This window comes from Impatiens glandulifera, chromosome 2, assembly GCF_907164915.1.
Source record: "Impatiens glandulifera chromosome 2, dImpGla2.1, whole genome shotgun sequence".
Lineage (NCBI taxonomy): Eukaryota > Viridiplantae > Streptophyta > Magnoliopsida > Ericales > Balsaminaceae > Impatiens > Impatiens glandulifera.
The window spans coordinates 60,855,219-60,878,301 of record NC_061863.1 but is presented as its reverse complement, the minus strand read 5'-3'; the positions used below and the strand labels follow the sequence as shown (position 1 = coordinate 60,878,301).

At 31.6% G+C, this 23,083-nt stretch overlaps 4 protein-coding genes across 4 annotated transcripts; 1 reads left to right on the top strand and 3 right to left on the bottom strand.

Moving 5' to 3' along the window:
* Positions 1-1,441: 1,441 nt before the first annotated feature.
* On the bottom strand, positions 1,442-3,036 carry LOC124926474 (UDP-glycosyltransferase 90A1-like). Its single transcript, XM_047466706.1, has one exon. It carries the CDS (start codon positions 3,018-3,020, stop codon positions 1,587-1,589), a length of 1,434 nt encoding a protein of 477 aa, XP_047322662.1. The 5' UTR covers positions 3,021-3,036; the 3' UTR covers positions 1,442-1,586.
* Positions 3,037-13,800: 10,764 nt separating this feature from the next.
* LOC124927259 (potassium transporter 8-like) lies at positions 13,801-17,931 on the top strand. The gene is made up of 7 exons (XM_047467649.1): positions 13,801-14,147; positions 14,238-14,733; positions 14,818-14,871; positions 15,468-15,728; positions 15,829-15,881; positions 15,968-16,091; positions 16,173-17,931. Exons 1-7 carry the CDS (start codon positions 14,109-14,111, stop codon positions 17,474-17,476), a joined length of 2,331 nt encoding a protein of 776 aa, XP_047323605.1. The 5' UTR covers positions 13,801-14,108; the 3' UTR covers positions 17,477-17,931.
* A 107-nt stretch (positions 17,932-18,038) lies between these two features.
* On the bottom strand, positions 18,039-19,710 carry LOC124927260 (RING-H2 finger protein ATL46-like). Its single transcript, XM_047467650.1, has 2 exons — positions 19,516-19,710; positions 18,039-19,360 (listed from the first exon to the last, which is right to left on the bottom strand). Exon 2 carries the CDS (start codon positions 19,307-19,309, stop codon positions 18,203-18,205), a length of 1,107 nt encoding a protein of 368 aa, XP_047323606.1. The 5' UTR covers positions 19,310-19,360; positions 19,516-19,710; the 3' UTR covers positions 18,039-18,202.
* Positions 19,711-20,995: 1,285 nt separating this feature from the next.
* Positions 20,996-22,954, bottom strand: LOC124925128 (probable inactive receptor kinase At2g26730). The gene is made up of 2 exons (XM_047465098.1): positions 21,613-22,954; positions 20,996-21,528 (listed from the first exon to the last, which is right to left on the bottom strand). The coding sequence occupies exons 1-2, from the start codon at positions 22,952-22,954 to the stop codon at positions 20,996-20,998; spliced, it is 1,875 nt and encodes a 624-aa protein (XP_047321054.1).
* Positions 22,955-23,083: the final 129 nt, after the last annotated feature.

Below are 23,083 nucleotides of genomic sequence, written 5' to 3'. Positions count from 1 at the left end.
GATATTCACAGCAGGCTGTGATATACTATCATTATGATTGTTACAAAAGGGTTTGGTATTTTTATTTTCAAAATATCAATTTTACCATATACTGTATATAATTGTAAAGTTTGACCAAGATGTCCATCTACTATTCAAAATAATTTTCTTCTCAATGTTCTATTTCAATATTTGGTTTCTTCAATCAACATTTTTTTATTATTATTAAAAAAATAGCTCATTTGATATAGATCTTTTATATTTTTCTTTTTATTTTATTCAAAAAAAAAAATTAATTTTTTTTTTATCTATCACATTATTATCCTTCTAATAATCAAATCATTCATTTCATTTATTAAGATATTAAAATAATTTTATTTAATTAAATTTAATTTTTAAATACAAAAGACATTTTATTAATTATAAACTAATTAAAAACATGTATAACCTATTTTTATAAAACAATATATTTTTTAAAACAAAATTCCAAAAAATCAAGATCAAACAAGTGCTTAGAATTTATTTACTTTTGTTCACTTTTTACAAAATCAAATCATATTTTTTCAAAATCACTTAAAATATATTTTTTTTAAAACCACACTCTTCTATTTATTGCTATGAACAAATAAGTAAATTAATATATTTTTTTATTAAAATGACAAACATATTGTTAGAAAATTTGATAGAGTGTAATTACAATAATTAAAAATGTAGTGATAGAACATATATTTTATATCTTTTTTCCAATTAAATTCAACAAAAATTGCATAAAAAACTAAGCACGGTTCATATATACAAATTTTCAAAATTAATTCAAATATTTAAAATAATGATCTTAATCTGATGATTTAAACTATTTTACTGAATTATTGTTTTCTAATTAAATATAGACTATCAAACAAATCATAATACATTATTTACTTTTTAATCAAATTCCTTCAATTTTCAACTAACATATCAAATCACCTTTATTTTTTTAACTTTTATAATAATGTAGAATTAAAGTTTTGTAAAACAATTTAATAAAAAGTTTAAATAAACTACTGTTTTATTTTAATAAATAAAGTAATGAAACATGATTAATTTGTTTACCTTTTTCAGATTTGGGTTTAATAAAAAAAAAAATTACAATTGAGGTTGATTAAAAATAAGTTAATTATGTAAAATATTTAAATACTATTAATACATTATAAAAATTCGTTTTCCCAAAAAAATAACGGATAAATTAAGTCTCATATTAGTTTAAAAATATTAAATTATTTAAAAATTGTCTAAATAACTCAACTTATACCTAGATCAGAAGTACAATACGATACTAGATTATATTATTCTCCATTAGAATCGAGCTAATTTGATAGGTTTTTATAAAACAACTATCTATCAAATTATTGTCATTATAATGAACATAAAATATTTTAAATAAAAAATAACTCATTCATTCTATTTGATTATTTTAAATAAATAAAGTAAAAATAAAATATTTATATAAAAGTGAGTTGTAAATATGTAGAAATAAAGTTACAAATATCTCATTTATTTTCTTTGAATAATACATATCAAAACAAAACACCAGACAGCATAATAAATGATAATTGTACCAGTCTGTCCTAACTGTACGCCTTGGGAGAAGTCCCAATGATGAGGTCATTGAGTGCCTGCCAAGATGAGCCGCCGCCGTCCGCCACCGCCTTCATGGCGGCAACACCCACCTCTTCCACCTTCTTCCTTACCTCCTTTCCTTTCTCCCCTTCCATCAGTTCCCTAACCATCTTCTCCAACCCCTTCCATTTGACGACCCCCCTAACCGATCCATCACATGTCTCCACTCTAATCCCAACTCCGATCTCATCCGTTATAAACCTCGCGTTCAGATGCTGCTCGGCCATCATCGGCCACGCCAATATTGGGACCTTGGCGCATATGCTCTCTATGACCGAGTTCCATCCACAATGACTTAAAAACCCGGTCACACTCTTGTGTTCAAGAATCTCCCTCTGCTCCACCCATTCCCTCACAACCATTCCCCTGTTTTTCACCCTGTTTTCGAACCCGTCTCCTTTCTTATCCTCGAATCCTCTCACCACCCACAAGAAATTCACCTCCGATTTCTCTAACCCAATTTGGATTTCCTCGAATACCTCTCTTGAAAGTTCGGCTTGGGAACCGAATGCTATATACAGAACGGATTCCCCATTTTCTAATTTCATGTCCAGCCAGTCCATCCATGGAGATTTAAGACCATTTTCCTTTAACGGCTCTCCCAAGAAGAATGGACCCAAATCCCAAGCTTTCGGTCCATGATGCCGGTTCCAATGATCGAAATAAACAGGCTCGAGTTCATAGAAACTATTAACGATCACGCCATGGCTTCTAGAAGTTGCAGAAACCATCTCCGATGCGAAGTCAGCTTGATCTCCTTTTCTATCCGGATCTAAGACGTTCTTCTCGAAGTCGTTTACTGCCACCTTGACAGAAGGGAGATTGGGAACTGAGAAGATGATCTCGTCAGCTCCTGAATATCGAGTCAAATCATGATGTATTTGCGATAGATTATGATGAATCTCTTGGATGATGGTCATGGCGAAGCTTGACATACCGTAGCAAACGAAACGTGGGATACCGAATTTTGAAGATGAATCAAGGGTCCAAGGAAGGAATCCGTCGGAAACAATGAATGAAATGTGGGAGAGTGAAGAAGATAGAAATTTTTCGAATTGACTCTGCATGCTTTTTGTGGCGACGGCGAATTGATAGAAGAGGGACATGGAAGGGAGTTTATCGGTGCTTTCGACGCCGGAGGGAATTCCGGCAATGTCAAATGCGAAAGGGATTGTATAGATGGAAGCTTGGGTGTTAACGAGAAAGTTGGCAATGAAAGGACGGTTGGCCGGAGTGGTGATAACTGTGACGGCGACGCCGCCGCGACGGAGTAGGAGGCGCGCTAGGTGGAGGATCGGGATGGTGTGGCCTTTAGACATAAACGGAAACAAAACTACGTGAGTCGGTGAAGACGAACCATGAATGCCGTTAACACAATCCATATCTCTCTTTCTTGTTCTTGAGTTTCTTAGAAGAAGAACTCTTATTGTATTATATATATATAATATTCAAATTAAAGTTAATATTTTATAGTCTTTATTTAATTTCTCATTCAATGTGCTTCATAACTTTTTCAAGATTTTGATTTGATTATATTTTTTTAATAATTCATTCATTATCCCATTTATAATTTTATATATATATATATATATATATATATATATATATATATATATATATATATATATATATATATATATTATTATTATTTAAATTATCAAACAAAACAAAAAATAATTTTATTTATTATTAATCAAAAGGCCGAAATCTATATATATATAATGATGCTTAATTTTTAAAGTGTCCGGATTGCCGGGTCGAGAGCTGTGGTTAATTTGGATACTTGGGTCGGATTATGGGTTGACCCGTTTTTAAATTTAAAACGGTTAAAAATAAAATTAAAAATGCTAGAGATATGGTTCGAACTTGCAACCTAACAAAACAAGTACAACTCTTTAACCAACTAGGCTACAAAGACTTTATATTTTAAATTCAACACCAAATTTAATAAACGCGGGACGTTTTAATATTAATATAAGTTCAACTTTTTAACTAACTAATATATAATGATGTTGAGTAAATGAATACTTGTGTCGGATTGTGGATTGACTCACCAATAAACTTAAAACGGTTAAAAATAAAATAAAAAATGTTATTCGTAATTTTTTTCACGGTTTTTATATTATTACTCGTGCAAATACACGGGCTAAATGCTAGTAACAAATAAAGATTGGGCCAATTGCAATTTTGTGATCTCTTTTTTTAAATTTCGCAATTTTTAGCTCATTATTGAATTTCATTATTATTTGGGACCTCTTGTTTCGAACCTCAAATTTTAGGTTTCCTTATTGAGACCAATTACAATTTGGGATCTCTTTTTCCAAATCTCACAAAAAATATAATTTTTCTTTAATGGATATGAACATCAATCAAAAAAATGTATTACGTGAATTTATAAAAAATAATTGAATTAATGAGAACTAGTATGACATCAACGACCATGACTCCTCACTTCAACCTAAAGCGCTACAAAATCCGTGACATTTATAATTAAAATATTAGCAGTGATATTATTTTTAAATGTCACATATTTTTTTTAATAAATGTTAATTCATTAAACAAAAAAATAAAATAGAAAACCCTACATCCATCCCAACTCAAATTAAACACCATCCCCGATTCCATCTCTTGCACCCTAGTTTGACTCTCTTACCATTCACCTCGCGACGCTCAACTATTCTCATCCTACCTAAACTCTCATCCTCTTCACATTGCGATGAAATGAAGTTGAGTCGGGTTTAGGACATTTATAATTATGTGTCACTATTAATTTTTTAATTATAAAGGTTACGTAATATAATTTTTTTGAGGGATATCAATGTTTTAGGGTAAAACCTTATTTTGTATAAACTTGACAATGCAGTGCCCCAAATTGTGAGACTTGAAAGAAGAATTCTTAAATTGCAATTAGGCATAAATTGTGAGGTTAAAAAAAAAAGTTCCCAAAAATCAATTAGTCCCAAATTATAATTAGTCCAAACGAAACCTCAATTTATTATTTTTTAAAAATAATTAATAATATTTTTTTATCTTTCACTTAATAACTCACCACTTACCCTAAATAAAATAATTTAAGAGAAATATTTTTTTTTAAAATGAATTAACTCGAAATACATTTAATTTAACTATTATTTAATAAAACATTTGTTGATAAAAGATGTTTTATATAAATAGCTAAAGAAATTGTCAAGATCTGAAATATTTTTAAAAGTGTTTTTATTTTTATTCTAAAATTTATTGTGATATATATAATCTATGTAAATATTTGAGCAAGTATTCTTTAATGAATATTAATATAATAATTTTACAATTGTTAACTAAATAATATTAATACGATTTATTTTTATTTAAAATTAAAAAACTAGCACAACTCAACTCCACTCTAATTAAATGTCTTCTAAATACGAATCAATCTCGTGATATTATTGTCACTTGAAATATTTGAGTGAGTAATAAGTTACTATTCATACTTAAACTACTTAAAGAGTTAATACTAATACATATTTATATATAAATATATTATAAAATGTTGGTAATTACTATAAATTATATTTATGGTAAGTTAATATATGCAGTTTTAAATTATTTAATGTATAAATTTATCGAATATTATTAAACATGAATAAATTATTTTTTTAGAAAAGTATATAATTATCCAAATTAATTGATTTGTTTTAATATAATGTTGATTATGAATATTGAATACATTTATTTGATAGACGCTTTGATACTTATTCTCATTTTTATCAGTTTTGTGGGGCAGGACAGCTTTAACTTAGTCTACACTCTTGGTAATTTGTTTTGGGTTATCATTCTTTTGGTGGATATTGCAACTTGATTGGGTGAGACTTGCCTATCATTTTTTTTTTTTTTTTTTTTTTTTTAGAAGAATGCCAATTTTAAACACCAAGTTGTAAGAAGGTGTCAAATTTACTTATTAAGTATCAAAATTCTATTTATATATACTAACTTGTCAAAAAGTGTCAAATTTATTTAAAATAACAAAAAAGTTAAACGGAGTTAAAAGTTTTGCCACATCTAATATCCACCTATTTTATATTTATTTTTAATTTACATTAATTACTTTAATTTTTTTTTCATTCAAACAAAACATCCAAATTTTTCCTTATCCATTTTTTCTCTCTCTCTCTCTTCTCAACTCTTCATTTCTTTTAATTATTCATCTTCTATCCCCACCATTAATCATATCTGATGAAAAACCGCCGAAATATTTGGAATCAACTCCGTTTGAAATCCTAGATCAGGATTTCATTTTCCTGTTTTTCCGATAGTCGCCGTCGATCGATACACTACGGAGGGCCCCACCTTTTGTCCAGTACCTTCTACATATCTTGCAGAAATACCTCGGCTACGCGAGACTGTAGTTGTTGTAGTAACATAATTTCGTGTTTAGAGAATTGCATCTCGAACACTTCATTGTCTGTCCCGCCACCTTCACCGTCGTCACAGTTTTTTGGCCACCTGATTATTCTTCCATCACAATATTATTATTTGACGTCGACATAGCTAGTTCATTAATAGAGATTTCAGAAAAAATAGATTACTTATATTAGAGATGAAGAGGAACAGTGAGAAGAAAATGAAGAATTGGGTAAAGAGAGAGAAAAAATGGATATGAAAAAATTTAAATATTTTGTTTAAATGAAAAAAGAATTAAAGTAATGTAAATTAAAAACAAATAAAAAATAGGTGGATATTACATGTGGCAAAAAATTTAACTCCGTTAAAATTTTCTGTTAGTTTAAATAAATTTGACACTTTTTGACAAGTTAGTATATATAAATAGAATTTTGATACTTAATAAGTAAATTTGACACCTTCTTACAATTTGGTGTGTAAAATTGACATTCTTCCCATTTTTTTTTAAAATTCTTTATTATTTTTATGAAATAATTTTGTTAAAAAAAAATAGTATAATCAAACAAATATTTTTTTATTTAGTGAAAAGCTGAACAAAACACCTTGTGGACATCAGGTTATATACCATACTTAAACAACCTAATTTTTATTATATGCATGGCATGCAGCTCAAAACAACCCTAGTGGTGTTTTTTTTATAAATAAAACCTCATTAGAAATAGTATAAAAACTAGTTTTCTTTAGTATTAATTAATATTTGTTCTACCAAGTCTTTTATTAATAATACAAATTTACTTTAAAGGTATTATGCTAAAATATGTACAAATGAGTAAGGCACAAAATAGAATTAATTGGTACCTTAAAATGAAAAGAATTTGATATAAGAGATTAAAAAAATCATTTCAATTCCCATTAATAACATCCTAAATTAAATTTGAAGTGTTTAACCATGGTAGGAACTTAAAAAAAAAAAATTATATATACATCAAACTCTTAAAATTTGACTTTCTTGAGCGTATAAGTGACGCCACAAAAGTTCAGTGACAACTAAATTAGTAAGGACAAAATTAAGGGTTTGTTTGATGAATGAATTATTGGAATAAAACTTATTTTTTATTCTAAAATTCAATTATCACATTATTAATCTATTTATCTTTTAAAATACTAAAATTATTCATTATTTTTTTTATTATAAATTAATTATGAAAAATAAAGGATAAATTAGTCATTTATGTCAACCAAGTCGCTCAAACTATAAGACATGAAGATCATTTTACACTTTATTTCTTTATTGTAAAAATAGAAAGTTAATATTGATTCATTTAATTAAATTGTCATTTTTATTATAATATAGTAAAAACACAGTCTATTTTACTATCTACCATTCTCTTTTCTCTTTGAGATTTATTTATAAAAGAATGTAAATCTTTTCCTAAAAATGAAAATAAGTTAAAGAAAATGACTAATCTTTAATCCCATAATACTATGGGATCAAGTTCAAATTTAATTCAGATTAATAGAGGAGACCATTTATTAAATCCGTGAATTACTATAAACTGTATATAATTTTTTTTATTAATATCGACCGAGGTGATTTAAAACATCTTAAAAGAGAATAAAATCTCATAAATCCTTAAATACATAATGAGCAATTTGAAATAATATAAAATAAATTAGAGATATATAATCTTTAAACACAGCCTATTTAAATCTATATTTAAAAATAAAAATAGCGTGCAAATAAAATAATAGGTATCACATGACAAATAAAAACAGAAATTAATGAATTAGTTTGTTTCAAATTAAATTTGTTAAATAAATAAATTTAACAAATACACCCCGGCGGGCCAGGCCTAGTTTTATGTCATTTGGGGGATATATAATGAGTTTACCCAGTCCATAGTCCAAACCCAACCCAAAATTAGCAGAATGATTAAACGAGTTTAGATAATTATTGATTAAATTTTGTTTTAAGCTTGATCATACTTTTGGATCGTTCTAGAAGAAATGTAAACATAATAATGTAGTTGAGATGGATCCAATGACTAAATAATTTATAAATAAAGAATGAAGGAAAGGCCCAGATGCCATTATTCATTAATTATAACCCATCCTCAATAGTTTAGAAATAATATTGAAGGATTGAATTTTCATATGATATCACGAAAATGTTGAATAAAAAATTCACCTATTTTTCATTATCGAATTATAATTAGTATTTGAAGTCTTTGTGAAATATCACTAGGATTCATAGAGTGATACTCGAATTTTTTGGTAGTTGTTGGAAAGTTTAGATTGATGTGCATGCTTGGAATGACAAAACTTCATATTTGGTTGCCATCCTAATTTTTTGGTGGACTATCTAGTTGAATAAAAATCGTCGAACTTTCAATGATCGTAGTTGTCTTATGTGTATCATTAAATCATTCGTAATGTTATTATTATGACGCTTTCTAATATTCGTTTCGGAAAGTCAGTAGAATTTGTCAAAAAATTAATTGTTTTTCTCGAGAACTTACAAGTTTTATAACTTATTGAGTATTTTTTTTCCAGATATTCTTATGTTATTTTACTTAAACGATTTTTTTCATTTTTAATATACATGTACTTTTTAAAAAAGTTATAACCCATCTTTAAAAACTTATAATTAATTTATTTAAAAGTTTGTATTAATAAACATTATTGGTATATAATTTTATTAATTAAGTATAAAATTTTATATATATCTCCGACTTCTTCCCATGTGTGAATCTTGGATTATATAAATGGTCGTCTTAGTGCGCCATTTGTCATTGCCGGAGGACAGTGTGTTGAATGTTCCCCATTACCCATATCGATCAACTTATAAAAAAAGTAAACCTTGGACTTAATCAGTACAATAATATGATTTTAAATAACCTTATATATGTGATCAATAGTACCAATTAATAATATTATTATTAGTTGTATTGTGCACCCATCCATCTGTAATTTTTAAATTTCAATTTAAAATTGTAGGACCAACCTCAGGATAAGAATAGACAAAAATATATATATATATATAGTATTAGAAATTTGAATTTCACTAATTGACATAAATTACATGGGAAATTTATATATATTCAATTCAATTTTTATATTTTAAAAAATAAAAACAATTTTAATATATAATTGAGTATATTTAGAAACACTTCGAGTTAAAAGTAAAACTGAATTTATATGAACAATGTCATTAAATTTGTTAATATATATCAAATTAAAATATATTTTATGACATTATTTATTTCAATCAAATATTAATATTTTTTTTTGTCCAAATCTTCAAATTTGACATTTTCAAACAGAGCTATTATTAAAATATTAATTTTACATAACATTCTATTCTAACTTCTATTTAAAAGTTTTTCATCAAAATAAAATATGAATTCGACGGGCTAACTTTATACATTTAAAAACAAAATATCAGTTCGAAAGGTTAACTTTATAAATTTAAAAACAAAATATCAGTTCGACATGTTAACTTTGTAAATTCAAAACAAAATATATGTTTAACATATTACTTCCTAAAAAAATATCAGTAAACGTTCAAAATTTAACTTATTAAACTAAAAAAAGTATTGGTTAACACGTTAATCGTGTGATAAATGATAAAATAATGCGATATTTTGTTTAGAAAAATATAAAAATAAACAAAATATTAGAATTATAATTTCGAACTAAAATGATCTAATAAACTTAAGAATTTGAATTAAAAACCAATTTAAATCCCAATTCTAATTAAATGGTTACCGCGACGTTTTGAGTGAGAATTGAAGTGAAGTTTTTTTTTTATATTCTTAGACACCCTTTTTAGACATATAAATAATATGTATACTTTTGAATATTGAGTGGGTGATGGGTGAAATAATTGACCATTGAAGAAAAAGGGATCAATCCAAGTTGGGGATTGCAAGTTCCTTTCAGAATGTGGGCAGAAATTAAACCAAAGAGTGTACATGAAAAGGGGAATTAAGAATGGACACCACCACCATCTACTTACTATAGGAATTAAGGAAAGTGGAAGTTCACATCAAAATATATAAACAAATTAAGACAAATAAACTAACAAAATAAAAATCACATTTGTAAAAGCTTCTGTCAACTTTTCATCTTCTCCATTACCAAATGATGGAGAGATGGCTTCCACATCTTCATGATACACAATGTATTTTTATTTTCTGCTCCATATAAATTTATAACTTTAGAATGTTATTTTGTGTCTCTAATACTCTATTGAAAATTGATATTTTGATTTGATATGAATGAAAATGATATTTTCTCTATTAGTACTAAAATATTGTTTAATTTCTTAATTATGATCCAAATTATCATGATTCTCAATTTTGTAGTCTTATTCTTATTTTCATTTACAATATTATGGACTATCATTCAAATTATTAATTATGAGATTTTTATTTTATTTAATTATAAGAATTATTGTTATTACAAAATTTATTAAGATAATAGAAGTCTAGTTTAAACATTTTTAGAGTTTAATTTTCATTAAAAATGTTTTAAATGCTAACTTCTTAAAATTTTTATTTTTTATTTTTTACAAACATAATACTTCATCTGAAACAAATAATTAGCGAGTTTTGTGATTTAATATCTATGCTTTAATTAATTAATTATTGACTTCCTTATACTTGCCATCATTTTTATATCTATAGTGAGATTTTGTTTTTGTTACTCAAGATTTGATTTTATTCTTAGAGATTTTATTTAGTATTTTATTTAATGGAGATTCAAAAGAACATGAGGTCTAACTCTATTGTCTTTCCTTTCCTCTCTGGTTGTCAAGATGGTCCTGAGAAATGTTCAAATATGGTCTACATCATTTTCTAGTGCACCTAATTATATGAACATTAGTTTAAAATATGGTATTATACCCAAGAATCGTTTAAATACAACGATAAAATATAATATTTAAAAAAAATATTACAATACAACCTCGTTAATCAATAGATTATCGAGTTCGTAATTATTCAAGAAAAATGATTAACTCTCGACTGACTATACTAGGGGTAAGCAAATGGGTAAAACCAATCCGTTTTGCCCAATCCGTATTAAATTCAAACTAAATTTATTCAATCCGTAATTCAAACCATTTTACTAATTAATACGGATCGGATACGGATTGGATTGAAAATGGTTTTGATAATCCAAATGGAAAAAATATTTAGATATATCAACTTGAAATTAGTTAACAATTTTTATTTATTTTTTATTTTTTTATTTTTTTTTATTTTTTTTTAAAATTTCGAATTTTTTATTATTATTAAATTTGAATCTGACAAAAATATAAAAAAATAATAATAATAAATAAAAATAAATATTGTTGTGAAAGTAACGATAAGTAAAATATATATTATATTGAGATGAAATTTAGTATAAAAAAAATAAATTGAAAAATATGTTTTTATTTAGATAGTTTGGATAATCTAATCCAATCCGATTTAATTCAATCCGAACTCAATCCGATCCGATCTCAATCCAATCCGAAATATCCAATCCAAATTAGTATTTAAGATTCGGATTGGATTGGATTGGATTGGATTGCGGATTAATTAACGCAATGCTCATCCCTAGACTATGCCGACTTTTTCGAACGAATTGATATCAGAAAACGTCATTTAGATAATAATTTATAATGGCTTAAATTGAAAGCAACTTAATTAGTCACATTTAACATCACGAATGAATAGGAGATGGGCAATAAAACAAAGAAAATCAATGTCATAGAGGGAGGTCCAAAATAATATTCTGATTTAGGAAAAGGGAGCTCCACTAGCAGGATTTCCTGGGTCCCTTATTCATGTTCAATCTATTACAATTAATTAATTGTAGGTAAACATCATTCATTAATTGATTAAAGGATATCTTAAATTCAAAGCAACTAGATCTTTCCAAATTTCTTAAACACGCCCGCATGATCAGATGGACAATAGCCTATCTTTTTTTTTCTTAATTGTTATTAAAGAAAATATTAATTATGTAAATGCTTATGTTTCTAACCTAAGAAACAATTGCATTATATTTGAAAACAAATTAAATATATAAAATATTCGTACAATAATTTATATCCAAACAAATAAAATTAAACATACTTATTTTTAGGTATAGGCATTCTAGTGGATTATATTGTTTAGCTCAATAATTTAAAACATTGTTAGCTGATGTCACTATTTTGTATGCCTATGAAATTGGTTTCTTGCCTAAACTTTTTTTTTTTGTAATTGAGATTCAAACTATTTTTATAAAATATTCTCAACACAATTATTGAGTGATGTTTACTTAGTACCTTTAATTATGGTATTTGTTGTCTTCTTTATAGATTTTTTAATTTCTTTTTCCAATTGTTTGTTTCTCTTCATTTTTCTTTTGCTTAACTTTTATATCAATGATATTATGCAAAAATAAATTAATGATCACTTCAAACACATTAATTACTTTATTCTATATTTTTCTTTTGCAGAACATTATATTTCCTTCCAAGTATGACAAATAATAAAGGTTACAAATTGATAAATAGGAGTACTATTTTAGTATTTGTAAGGACATACCAATAGAATAGCATTGGAGTCGTGCTTACATTGCCTATTTATTTGTCTTCGGATTTTGGGTGATTTTTGGAATTTGTTGGGAATATAGTGTGATTATGTCGGGGTTCATTATGAGTGGTTGGAAAGCTTGAATCAAGATTTACACAATTATTTGAATGGAAAATAAATGGTTCTCTATTTCGACTATTTTTATACAACGTCTGACTTAAAAAAAAAAAAATTGATGTTTGACAACATAGTTCGACCAACATGTTTGGTGGTAAGCTCCATCTTATGACTATTTTTTTTTTGCTTGAGTTGAGAAGAACTCGTGGCTCGTTATCTTGCCCATTTCACGGTTTTCCCATCATGATCCTCGGTTTTTATTTTCTTTTATATATTTATGACTATCCTTTAAAATGAAACAAGCAAATGAATTAATTATTTGTATCTGATAAAGAAATATTTAATAGCAATGGAAACAAGGTGAACTAAATGTAATTTTGTTAATCCATTATTACATTTTCTCTTCTTTATTAAACTTTCAATTTTAAACAACCGATTTATATATTTTAATAAGTTTCAATTAATTTGCTCGATAATGAAACAAAAATACAAATAAGTCAAATAGAAATGACAACCTTTGAATCCCCTTCAAGTCAAGCAATTTAAGCCAATTACATAATTTTTAATAGTGATCTATAATGCAATTGTATGAGATAATTCCGAAATTTTTGACAAAGTACTAATAATCAACATGCTCTATAGAATTTGTCCATGACATTTTTTTTTTTGTTCTTGAACACTCCTGTTTCATTTTGAGCCAAATGAGCAAAAGTCAAAAGCTTTGGTATTACACAATTGTAACAAGATCATAATAGACATTTATAATTCACAAAATTGTATTATTTCCGTTTGATCTTGTTTTAATTAAATTGATGCTAATTTCTAGAATTGATTTGGAATTTCATTTTTGTTGTTTCTTAAATTCTTGATTCGTTAACTAAATAAAAAAGAATCTTCCTTTCGGCAAGTCTGATGGACCACAATAGCATGTCCGGCTTCTCGGATCAATCTCCCAGAGAGTCGACTCATCCGAGTTGATTAGTGACTCACCTATTAACTTTCTCTTTCCACACGTTTCTTTCTATGGCGAGCGTTTTGGGGTTAATAATAATAATAAAAAAGGAGGGTCATTTAGTGCTCTGCACATACACAGATCCACTTCTCCAAGCTACTGATCTTATCAGCAAAGAGAGATATGGGATGATGATGATGATAATAATGATGAGGATGATTAATAAAATCATAAAAGTTGGAGTCTGAAAGATAACCAAACCCCCCATTATTCTACCAACAAATCTCTTCCAGAAACCCACATCCATTATTTAATTTTATTTGCTTATATGACGAACTCAAGAAAGTAGTTCATAATTTCTAACCAACCCCTCTTTTGGTTCTTACCCATTCTTATCTGGGTTCTCTTCATTTTCATTCATGATACTTTCATGGTGCTGAACGTGGGTGGTGATGGATCTTGAAGCAAGAAACAGTAACAATCCAATCAAGGTGAGATGTACGGCACGTGTATAATATTGTACAGTAGTTTTCATTTTTGTTTTGTTCTTCTCTCTTTATATCGATCAAACTGATTTGCAGAGAGAATCATGGAAGACGGTACTGACCTTAGCTTACCAGAGCTTGGGAGTTGTCTATGGAGATTTGAGTACTTCCCCATTATACGTTTACCAAAGCACATTTGCAGAAGATATTCAACATTCGGACTCGAATGAAGAGATATATGGTGTTCTGTCCTTCGTTTTTTGGACACTGACCTTAATTCCTCTTCTCAAATACGTTTTCATAGTTCTCAGAGCAGACGACAATGGCGAAGGAGGGACTTTCGCTCTCTACTCTTTGCTCTGCCGGCATGCCCGCGTCAGCACCTTGCCCAATTGTCAGGTTGCTGACGAGGAACTGTCGGAGTACAAAAACGATGAGGATTTTGACGTTCCCGGAAGCAAGGTGAGCGGTTCTGACCGAATCCGAACCACGTTAGAGAAACATCGGATTCTGCAAAAAGTTTTGCTTATTCTGGCTTTGATTGGGGCATGTATGGTTATTGGGGATGGAGTGTTGACACCTGCACTTTCTGGTAAGTGGAATTAATTTTATAAAATAGATCATTATTGTAAATGAAGAAGAGATTTAGTTGATCTGGGTATTTGTTAATTTGCAGTATTTTCGGCTGTTTCTGGGCTTGAACTATCCATGTCCAAAGAACAGCATCAATGTAAGAATCTTGATTTTACTAGCTTAGCTCCTATGAATATGATTCATGTTTTGGTTAATTGAGATTTGATGATATGAATTATTAGTCAAATTTATTAGGTCTAACAGGTGAAATAGATTGTCACAATGTTTCCTTGATCTAGGAGTAAGTATTTATTTGGTTGACTTTTATTTTTATTCATTTTTTGAAATGGAAAAGACATAGTTATTGGCACTAGTGGGTTCTTTCGGTTGATTCAAAGACTTTTTAGCGATTTCTTCGATTTCACTGATACACAAGTGTAGGATTAACTCGGTTGAAAGTTAGGCATTGAATTGAATCATGTTTGTGCTAGAATCATCCTCTTGGTGGAACAAACATGGGTCCTAAGTCAATACAATTAAGACGAAAGTTTCTTTCTTTAGCAAGAGTCAGATTGCTATCGCTATTACACACACAAATAAAGTTGTTAGGCAGCCAATCTCGTGTGTGTGGCCTAATTTGACAGCATCCTACTTTTAAAAGCCAAATTTCTAGATTTAGGTTGCCAGATTTCTTAGTCGGATTCAGATCGAGATACGCCTGAAAAAAGTGCCGGTTAAAATTGTTGTGTGCAGATGTAGAAGTTCCGGTTGCATGTGTTATACTGATATTCCTGTTTTGGCTGCAACATTATGGGACTCATAGACTTGGGTTCTTGTTCGCGCCGATAGTGATAGTATGGCTGCTATGCATAAGTGCAATTGGTCTTTATAATATCATCCATTGGAACCCTCATGTTTATCAAGCAATCTCTCCTTATTATATGTACAAATTTATAAGGAAGACAAAAAGGGGAGGTTGGATGTCTCTCGGAGGGATTCTCCTCTGTATGACAGGTGATCATCTCATTCAATTCAAGTCAATTCAATTCAATTCCTTCATAAAATTCCTTCTCTTTATTAAACTTTTCTACAAATTTCCTTGGATTTTAATTAGGTTCGGAAGCAATGTTTGCTGATCTTGGACATTTTTCGCAGTTGTCTATCAAGGTATGCGCCTCTCTATAGGTTTAACACTTTTCTTTATTTATTTTTGCTTAATGCAGTCATAATTATTGACGGATCCATAATGTCAGATTGCTTTCACTTCGGTCGTATACCCTTCTTTGATACTTGCTTACATGGGTCAAGCGGCTTACCTTTCGAAGCATCATGCCATGCAGAGTGACTATCGAATCGGGTTTTATGTCTCAGTACCAGGTAACCAACCGTTCTGGTTTTGTTTTTTTATGTTGTCAGCTTCTTCTTATGACTTATTATATATTATGTGCTGATGATCAGAGAAAATAAGATGGCCAGTTCTGGGAATTGCTATTCTTGCGGCAGTTGTAGGAAGTCAAGCTGTAATAACCGGGACATTCTCCATCATCAAGCAATGCTCGGCTTTAGGATGCTTTCCTAGGGTCAAAATAATACACACATCTTCGAAATTCCATGGACAGATTTATATACCCGAAATCAATTGGTTGTTGATGTTATTGTGCCTGGCTGTTACGATCGGTTTCAGGAACACAAAACACATAAGCAACGCCTCCGGTTTGGCAGTCATAACTGTAATGCTGGTCACGACTTGCCTCATGTCGTTGGTCATCGTTCTGCGATGGCACAAGAACGTCGGCTTAGCCATCGCCTTCATATTCTTCTTCGGTTTCATCGAAGCCCTATACTTCTCGGCTTCGCTCATCAAGTTCCTCGAAGGTGCATGGGTCCCCGTTGCTCTTTCGTTCATTTTCCTCATCATCATGTACGTCTGGCACTATGGAACGGCCAAAAAATACGAATTTGACGTCCAAAACAAGGTATCCGTTAACTGGCTACTAAGTCTTGGCCCGAATCTTGGGATCGTGAGGGTCAATGGAATCGGTCTGATCCATTCGGAGCTAGTTTCGGGGATTCCCGGAATTTTCTCCCATTTCTTAACGAACCTCCCCGCTTTCCACCAAATCCTCGTGTTCCTATGTGTGAAATACGTGCCCGTCCCCCATGTGAGGCCAGGAGAACGTTTCCTTATCGGGAGAATAGGCCCGAAGGAGTATAGGATCTATAGGTGCATCGCAAGATATGGATACCGCGACATTCACACAGACGACGTCGAGTTCGAGAGAGACCTCGTTTGCAGCATCGCGGAGTTCATCCGATCGGAGAAGCCAGATATCAGAAGAAAGGAAGAAGAGGACGACGAGGATGACGATGGGGGGAAGACAATGGCGGTGATAGGAACGTCGTCGAGGCAAGTAGAAGGCGGAATAAGGATGTGCGAAGACGAGGGTGAGAGTTATTGTGCGGAAATGGCTGAAGGGTTCCGGGCAAGGAGGAGGAAAGTGAGGTTCGTAGTGCCGGAGAGCCCGATGATGGTGGAGGGGGCAATGGAGGAGATGAGGGAGTTGATGGAAGCTAGGGAGGCGGGAATGGCGTTTATAATGGGGCATTGCTATGTTAAGGCGAAGAGGGGTTCGGGTTTTATAAAGAGAATGTCCATCAATTATGGTTATGAGTTCCTAAGAAGGAACTCTCGATCTCCAGCTTACGCTTGGAATATTCCCAACGCTTCCACTTTAGAGGTGTCGATGGTGTATCATGTCTAGTATGATCTCATCGTCGTGTAGACTCGTAATTCAGTGATAAAACACCGAACTCATTTCATATATATCTCAACAAGTCCTGTTAAAGGCCAAACACTATAAGAGGTTTCAAATTAAACTAGGGCAAGTATATAGTAAGTAATATACTTTACTTATGTTATATATGTAAATGAGGTCCAAATATTTTCCTAAGACTATTCTATCTCTTTTTACTACATGCATGGAATAGCAATACTATCCATTAAATTGTCTTATTATTTTTACACTCTTAACAAAATAATAACATGGTGAAAACAAATTTAAATAAATAAATGAAGATCAAGCAAGGCAGTACTAGTTAGATTTGCATCTTTAAAACATTGTACCTAATTGCATACTTTTGTCCCACTAGGCTTAATGTTTCCTTTTTTGGGTAATCATCTATCACCTTTATTTATAAATAATAATAATATATAGTCTATACCAACCAAAACCGAACAAAAGTAGGTCAATCCAACAAACAAAACAAACATAAGCAACCAACCAAACATATCATGATCTCAATTCAAATTTGAAAGAGGGGGGAGATATATATGGCATCAAATTGGTCATTGCATAATACTACTTTAAAGATGAATAATTTGAAGATTTGGACAAAATTCCAAAACAATCAATGTTACAACAACACAACTAACTAATAATAATAATAATGAATTAGCCTTAAAAAGAGGAAGAAAAATTTAGTCTTCTTCATGTACCTGCCCTATAACGAGGAAGATCGGATCTCGGGTTATGATCATCATCTTCGAAAGAACTTGTGAAGTTGGCCTTGTCCGAGGGCCACAGCCATATCTTTGACACCGAATAACTGTCAATTTTCGCCCCAAAACTAATCTTCTTCCCCTCCTCCACATCCTCATTATTATTCCCTTTGCAATCTCGTCTTAAGGAAACACCGAGATTAGCATCCCTGACTACATATTGATACGATCCCATTGAAAAACATCTTCTTCCATCTAAACGGCTGCTGCTGCAGCTACTCTCCCCTGCTCCACCATCATCAGAATCCTCCAACTTCCTGAATTTTCCAAGCCTAACTGGCAAGATGGCATTTTCCTCAACAGTTTCTTCGATTTCAACAGCCTTATTATTACGATGATTAAGAGAAAACCCATTTTCTCCATTGATAGAAGGATGATGATACCCGTCCTCTTCTCTCATATCATCGAAATCAAACACGGGGTTCTCGATGGGGCGGCCAGGGCTAAAAAGTGTGCCTCTACAAAGAGGACAAGTCGAATTTGAGAGGAGCCAAGTATCTATACAATTGATATGGAAGGCATGGCTGCAAGTGGGAAGCAGCCTGAGCTTATCTTTCTCAGAGAATTCGCATAGACAGACTGCACAATCAGATGGCTCTTTGGCACCCACTATCTCTTTATACATGAAAACAGGCAGTGCATCAATGAAAGCCTTGTCTAAACCAGAATCATGAAGATGGAAGAGCTGTTGCAGTTGCCTTTGAAGAGCATCGGTAGTGGAAGCTTCTGGGTATCTATTGCTACTACTAGATTGCGCTGAAGAAGTAGGGGGATGTTTGGTGAGGAATCTAACGAGAAGATGGAGAAGGCCAGCTATGAAGAAAAGAACAGCTAGAATTACTATAACGAAAAGAACTGCAGGGCTAATTTTGGTTCCAGATGAGGACGAAGAAGAAGAAGATGGTGGTGAAGGAGTCGAATAGATCATAGTACTATCTCCTCGGTCTAATTGACGTTGAACCCAAGAGATTTCCATTTGGGTACGCCTTACAAATAGCCATCTTTTTTCTTTCAGATCCAACATTGAATAGATCATGTGGTTTCATACCAAAATTGTTAGCTCCTTCCTTGATTTCACAACATATTCCTGAAAAATGGTTAAAGAAAAACCCTAAATTTAAGAACATGTTTCTATACATCGGCTTTGGTTTGTGGTTTGTGGTTTGATTTTCTTTCAAGGATGGAAACAGTATTACCAAGTGGGTTTGCATTATTAACAAGCAGAAAGGCGAAAATAGGTACCTGGATGTTGAAGAGGACGCCATTGTTGAATCTTGAAGAAGTAGGTTTTCAGAGATGGAGTTGCAACTTGGAAGTGAAATGAAACGAAACCCTAAAGTGAGAGAGATTAATTAAGAAAAGGAGAATTCCCCATCCATCAATGACGTTCTATAGATTCCAAGAATGCATTTTTGCAACTGGACTGGACTTTCACAGAGACGACGGAACATCTTTAATGAGGAATTTGGAAACATATTTATACCAGATTTATTATTATTATTGTTTTCTTTTTATCAGATCCAGATTTTATTTTCAAAACTTCATCAACAGTTGTTGTAATAAGTCAGTCAGCAGTCATATCGATTTCCTAAATACAAATTGGACTTTTGTGTAATATTTAAGTCTTGTATTTTTTTTATCTTAAATATGGGAATTTGTATAACTTTTAAGCAAAGTTAGATAATAATATATATATATATATATAAATAATAAACATTAAAATCAATAATAAAAGTTAGTAATTGTTTCTATTTTGGGTTATATAAAATTTGGATAATCAATGAGTTATTTCAAAATAACATTTTTATTTCTTGTAACTTTTTCATTTAAAAAGATATTAAAAATATAATTATATAATATAAATACCATTTTTTAATATATGTGGTTCCCAATAGTTATGACATTTGTGTGGAGATATATAGTTGATAGTTAATGTCTTATTAGTTATGAGTTCAAGTTGTTAAATTTGGATCATTTACAAGAAAAACACTATTACAACTTAAACTAGTATATTATTTTTAACATCTCATATTCAAATAATTTTGAATAACGTATCCTAATAAAAGTTATGAGACAAAATAATTTTAGAAATTAAAAAGAAATAAATAATGAGTGGATGTTCACTAGGAAAGTGCAAATGAGGAGATAAAGTGATGCCAAAAAGCAGCTTTGGGAAGCTCCAAAGAGCCAAAGAGGGGGGGGGGGGGGGGGGGGGTGACTAGACTTGGGTCAACAACAAATGAACAAAAAGTGTCAAACTTGTCTCTATCCCAGTAGCCAACTGCCACTGCGTTGGCATTTGGGCTCGAATAAAACTTGTCTTGACCCCGAGATTTATTCGATGCTATCGGTTCAGGTAGTGCATTACTTCTCTCATTTGTAAATTTTTTCTTTACTTTTTGCACATGTGATGCTTTCTTAGTTGATAGACACTACTTGTACTGATAGCATCGAACTAACCGTCTTAACCTACGTCACCAAATTACTTTCTTGAATGATTTGGTTTTAAGATAGTCCTTGTGTTTGGAGCTTGCCATGTGATTTCTATTTCAATGGTCATAGTGAATTTCTCATCTATAAATGTAATAATTAGTTACTATGGAGAAAAACATCTAGAATAAAAAAATTGGGAAATTTATCCAATAATTGCAATATCAAAAGTAGATATAAATTTTCAAGATTCTATTAAACAAACCTCTTCCCACTAAGTGAATAGGTTAAATTAAATTGATGGCTCAGAAATCATGGACCTTTCATCCTCCTCTTTAAGACCATTGATCATAAGAGCAACCTGCCCTATACTTGGCCTAGCCTCCTCTGTTTCATTCAAACACATAATACCAATCTGCAACATATTCACCATCCTCTCTTCACTCGCCCCTTCTTGCATCAAACCTCTATCGAATACCTCCGCCGTCCATTCTTCCCTCAAAACCGAAACTACCCATGTCGCCAGGTCCACCCCATTCGCCTGCCCGATCCTCCCGGTCAGAAGCTCGAGAATAATCACGCCAAAGCTGTATACATCTCCTTTGAACGTGTTTATCCCGCGCGATTGTTCTAGTTCCTCCATCAACCCGTATTCACTTATGCAAGGCTCCATATTCTTCTTCAATAAAATGTTGGAAGATTTCAAATTCCCGTGAGCAATCCCATCTCGATGAAGCTCTCTATGCATGAACGCTAATGCATCTCCAATAGCGGCTGCCATGTTCAGCCTGCTGCTCCAGTCCAGACTCTTGCTCCTTTTCTCCCCTTGAACATCATTAACTAATTCATATCAAGTTATTGAAAATGGATTAGTTTATTAAATAAAAGGAAAGTTTAGATCTTTTTTACCATGGAGAAGTCTAAATAGGCTTCCATTTTGCTGATATTCATAAACAAGAAGCTTCTCTTGTCTGCAACTATAATAAGCCATGGCTGATAACACATTTGGATGCTTAACCTCTCCCAATCTCTTCATTCTTCGTCTAAAGTCATTACCATTGATCGTCCAATCTTTCACCCTCTTCACCACCAACTCAATTCCTCCATCGCATGTCACCATGTAAACGCTTCCATGCTTTCCTCTCCCCAATAGCTCAGCCGGGGCCTTGAGCAAATCGTCGAATCTCAAACCGTTCACAATCGGGCTCGACATAATGATCATAGACGAAGACATCATAGCACCACTCTCGTCCGCAACCGAAAACTCTGATTTGCTATACCCTGTTTTGCTCAGGCTCAAACCCGATGTTTCGCTTGGCTTCATTACGTGACTGTCATCACTAACAGAGGCAGCTCTTTTCGAATCTCTCTGTTCTTGTTCTTGTTTGTTTCTTCTTTTACAGAGTTTAACTAATACTAAGATGATAATAATAGCCAGTCCTATGAGGAAATAGCCAGAGTACATGAGAATATGAGATGTTACGTTCTTTGATTTCTGGTTCTGGGGTTGATTATTCTCCGGCGACGAAACGGGAGGAGATGGGCATTTGTTTGGAAGTGGATCCCCACAGAGACCGGGATTAGAAATGAAGCTTGTGGAGTATTTACTGCCGTTAGCTCCATCAGGAACTTTCCCGCTTAAATTGTTAAAGGAGACATTGAAAATTTGAAAATTGGAGAAATCAGAAAACGGAATTCCGCCTGTGAAATGATTCCCATTAGCTAAAAACACCTGCAAACATGATATCCCGGACAAATTAGGCAAGAGGCCGATGAACCCATTTTCCGATAAGTCAAGCCAAACTAGATTTTTCAAGGTGGAGAAGGATTCGGGAATGGTTCCAGTGAATTTGTTACTGCCTACGTGTAATCGGAGAAGTTGCTTGCAGTTGTGAATTTGATCCAAATTCTCCCCAGTGAGTGTGTTGTTGTTGAGATTGATCTCAATAAGAGAATTGGCTAAAGAAGACGGGTTACAGAGAAGATAGGCATCGAAGGTTCCGTTGAAGGTTCTATCTTGAAGGAGGATTTTCTTGATTGTAATATTCTGTGCATCACATTTGATACCATTCCATCCATCATTACAGGGATCCGAGGATAGATTCCAACCTAGGATATTGATATTTCCATTAGAGAGCTTGGTAACGAAGTTGAGCAGAGAGGTCTTGCCATCTTCTTGTTCATTGGATCTGGTCGTGGTCACGAGGAAAAAGAGCGAAAAGAGGCAGACCCATTTGGCGAATCGGTTCATTCTGAGCATTGGGAGCAAAATGGTATGGTAAAAATCAAACCTTTTATTGATTATGAGTAAGGTAAGCTGTAAGTGTAAGGTGCAAGAGGAGGAAATCCCAATGTAGAGAGTTAGTTATAGCTAATAGAG

Coding starts and splice junctions, on each gene's coding strand:
- LOC124926474 (XM_047466706.1), bottom strand. CDS start 3,020: ATGGATTGTGTTAACGGCATTCATGGTTCGTCTTCACCGACTCACGTA.
- LOC124927259 (XM_047467649.1), top strand. CDS start 14,109: ATGGATCTTGAAGCAAGAAACAGTAACAATCCAATCAAG. Junction 15,882..15,967: donor TTTCGCAGTTGTCTATCAAG/GTATGCGCCTCT, acceptor CCATAATGTCAG/ATTGCTTTCACTTCGGTCGT. Junction 16,092..16,172: donor GTTTTATGTCTCAGTACCAG/GTAACCAACCGT, acceptor GCTGATGATCAG/AGAAAATAAGATGGCCAGTT.
- LOC124927260 (XM_047467650.1), bottom strand. CDS start 19,309: ATGATCTATTCAATGTTGGATCTGAAAGAAAAAAGATGGCTATTTGTA.
- LOC124925128 (XM_047465098.1), bottom strand. CDS start 22,954: ATGAACCGATTCGCCAAATGGGTCTGCCTCTTTTCGCTCTTTTTCCTC. Junction 21,529..21,612: donor CCTATTTAGACTTCTCCATG/GTAAAAAAGATC, acceptor ATGATGTTCAAG/GGGAGAAAAGGAGCAAGAGT.